Source organism: Hibiscus syriacus, unplaced genomic scaffold, assembly GCF_006381635.1.
Source record: "Hibiscus syriacus cultivar Baekdansim isolate YM2019G1 unplaced genomic scaffold, ASM638163v2 tig00007027_pilon, whole genome shotgun sequence".
NCBI classification, from domain to species: domain Eukaryota; kingdom Viridiplantae; phylum Streptophyta; class Magnoliopsida; order Malvales; family Malvaceae; genus Hibiscus; species Hibiscus syriacus.
In genome coordinates this window covers 71,079-74,127 of record NW_024062122.1, presented here as the reverse complement: position 1 = coordinate 74,127, position 3,049 = coordinate 71,079, and the positions used below count along the sequence as shown (strand labels likewise).

Below are 3,049 nucleotides of genomic sequence, written 5' to 3'. Positions count from 1 at the left end.
CTATAATGGTCGATCGGACCTTTTCAGTTCCAGCTGAGGTAATTCAGATCAAACTGTTTGCAGCTTGAAGCAGCATCGTTGTCTTCATGGACATTTAAGTCCAGCTTTGTCAAAAAATAAGGCAGGCTATTAACTGTTTGATCCTCTTTTCTGCCATTGTTGTTGGGGTGCCCTTTTTCTCCTTGTAGTCCTACACTGATCGATAAATCACCGGTGCAACGGCCTGTTTTGATGTCGTTGAACAATTTCAGCTCGGTTTGCGGTAGCAACAGATCTTCCGGTAACGAGCTGCTGTTGTATATTCTTAAGCAAATCCCATTGTTGTGTATTTCTTGCTCTTTCTGAGACACATCACATGATGCCAAGCAACTGTCCATTGAACAATCAGTAGGTGGAGCTGCTTGTGTTAGACCCTGCTGGGGGCATAAGCCTTGCAAGTCTTTCAAATCCGAAAATGCCGAATTCAGGCATTGGTTGGACACTTTTGACACCAATTCAGATAGCTGATTTTTGGCTGCTTCGAGTCCCATGTTACCCGAATTTTGTCGTCCGAGTGTCTCTTGAGCTTTCTCAAGCACTGACTGTAAGTATTTCCCTTGAGCCTCGATACGAAGCTGCAACTGTCGCTGCACCTGGTTCCATATCGAGCTTATCAAACCGTGGCATAACTAAAACACCTAAAAAATATCATTTCCAAAGGATTTTTAGCATATTATGTACCTCAAGCTGTTCATGCAACCTTCTCTGCACCTCGATTTGCATTTGCAGTGCTTCACCGATTTGTAAGCCTCTGCAGTTCATGAACACCAAAATCAATACATAAAAGAACAGATGAATGAATGCAGAATCTCTATATGAAGGCTCATTGATCATCTTACTTGTTTGTTCGAGGTCCAATACTCAAGTTATTCATGTGATTTCCATTTGCCTCAGACATTCTATCTCCGGCCGTTGCAACCACGCCTATAGCAATAGAGTTAATATTTTCGATCATCGAAAATGAAAACTCTCAACTGGAAAATTAATCACTCTCATCTTACCTATCTTGTTACTGCCATTATTAGCTTGTCCATGGAGATTTTTACTGAGTCTATATTTCTGCAGCCAGAAGAAGGGATCTAATTAGCCCTTGTAAAACATAAAGTAATTCGATTGTACCGTATTCACGATGTCGATAAATTACCTGAAGATGACTCTTGAGATGGTATAAAGTAAGGCCAGGAATCCCCATTAGTTTCATTACTGTTTTAGGAGTAGCCTCTGCAACATAAGGGGAGAAGGTACAGTCATATGTATTAGCCTAAGGCAATTTATGCATGGATTTGTTCGAATTTCGTGTACTCACTATCAGCACCTCCAAGCTGATTGACGGCATCGATGAACCGCTCGTGAAGATCAGACGTCCACTTAAGTCTCGGCTTGGCATCGGTCGATAGAACAAGACCAGAATCTCCCGGGCCATTCCCTCCTTGCAGGAACAAATGTCTCTCAGGGTGCATGCTCTTCCCTTGATGTTGGTACATATTTTCTGTATCCAAAAAGTATTCAAACATGTAAGTTAATCCTTCTTGTTGAACCAACAGAACTAAATAACCATGCTCGGTACACGTCTTTGTTTTTATACCTGATCCAGCCGCTCCGATCTCTATTCTTCTATAATCAATCTTACCCCGACGACTTTTCTGCAGGCTACTCCGGTTCCCACAAGGCAAAGATGACCCCAAGAAGGGCTTTTATAAAGCAGCAAAAGGGAGGCAAATGAGTAGTATTTCTTTGAGAAGGCGTAGAATCTGGGGCACATCACACAACTAATGGAACAACCTGACCGAATCCAAGACAGTGCAAAGCACAAATACGCATACACATATATGTATATGTATGTAAGTATATATGACGGTAATTCGTATTCGTCCTTACTGGCAAAGAATCATATTCCAAGATATGAGTTAGGGGAATCCACTAAGTAGTGTTGGATAGCTTCAGAAAAGGCTCAACCAGCTCCATGGACTGAGTTTCAAAGGAAGATTCTTAAACTCTTATACCTTTATTCTTCACCTTGTTGTCAATGCATGCATGACAATGAAGTAATGAGAATGCAAATTAGGGTTTTTTGTCTCACAATGTTATGCAGATGGAGACATAAACGAAGTTTTTAACTGGTTTTTTATTTGAGGAATTTAGGGGACCGGAAAGATTCTTTTGACCGGTTCATCTAGAAGCCTTGTGTTTAGATACATACGAAGGGAAATAAATTAATAAACAATGAACAACGGGGAAGATAAAGGAAGATGCTTTCTCTTGGAGATTGTTTTGAGGGCAAGGAATGGAATATTGGAACACATTCCCTTTTGTTTCCTCCAGTAAGTTTAGTACTTATTCAGCCTTTTACAACTCCTTTTAAAATTATATCTTATATCGAACTTATTCAGTGACCTTAGTGATAAAAAGAAATGCAACTGTATCTATAGGGGTGTATTAAAAAATATATCGTATCGGATAGATATTCGTATTTGGTAATCATGTTCGAAAGAAGGGATCCAATAGGCAGAAGACAGCCGGCAGTCTTAACGTTCGAATCATAAGCGATGTTGGGGACACTATGAAAAGAAAGGCAATTATTTAAAGAAGGTAATTGTACTTGCTTGAGTTTTGTTGAAATAAATACTGATAATTCCATGGCCTTACGGATGACAACTTGCCCCTTGACTTTGTGCCTTTTGTGCCCTTTCCATGATTCTCTTGTCTGAATCTATACGCTCTTCTTTCTCTATTTGATCAACTTTCAAGGCCGGCTAGGATTAACAGTAAGAAATGGAAAGATGTTCACTGAGGAGTTAATCTCTGTCATCTATTTTCACTCATCCAACTGTCCTAAATCTGTATAAAACCAAGATAATTTTACATTATGTAAGCAAATTCTAACTTATACATGTGTGTGTCAATTGCTTAAATGAATGTATCTAAGAACTCATGCACGCTCATCCTTTCTCCCTCCTTCCTGCATGAACCAGCACGTAGAAATTATGGGGACTATGTGTGATCATGCAGG

At 39.8% G+C, this 3,049-nt stretch overlaps 1 protein-coding gene across 2 annotated transcripts; it reads right to left on the bottom strand.

The window, feature by feature from the left end:
- Positions 1 to 6: 6 nt before the first annotated feature.
- LOC120201149 (myb-related protein 2-like) lies at positions 7 to 1,816 on the bottom strand. Of its 2 annotated transcripts, XM_039201815.1 has the most exons (7): positions 1,625 to 1,816; positions 1,346 to 1,528; positions 1,184 to 1,260; positions 1,041 to 1,098; positions 879 to 963; positions 721 to 790; positions 7 to 632 (listed from the first exon to the last, which is right to left on the bottom strand). In XM_039201815.1, the coding sequence occupies exons 2-7, from the start codon at positions 1,521 to 1,523 to the stop codon at positions 24 to 26; spliced, it is 1,077 nt and encodes a 358-aa protein (XP_039057746.1). In that variant the 5' UTR covers positions 1,524 to 1,528; positions 1,625 to 1,816; the 3' UTR covers positions 7 to 23. The 2 variants fall into 2 exon arrangements, with proteins under 2 accessions (XP_039057746.1, XP_039057745.1); XM_039201814.1 differs by having other exon boundaries at positions 1,346 to 1,816.
- Between the last annotated feature and the right edge of the window lie 1,233 nt (positions 1,817 to 3,049).

Bases quoted from the DNA above. Each gene is read 5' to 3' on its own strand.
- LOC120201149 (XM_039201814.1), bottom strand. From the start codon at position 1,553: ATGTTTGAATACTTTTTGGATACAGAAAATATGTACCAACATCAAGGG. The intron at 964-1,040 runs GTAAGATGAGAG...CTATTGCTATAG, and splicing joins TAATGGCAGTAACAAGATAG to GCGTGGTTGCAACGGCCGGA. The intron at 633-720 runs GTACATAATATG...ATATGGAACCAG, and splicing joins GGTTGCATGAACAGCTTGAG to GTGCAGCGACAGTTGCAGCT.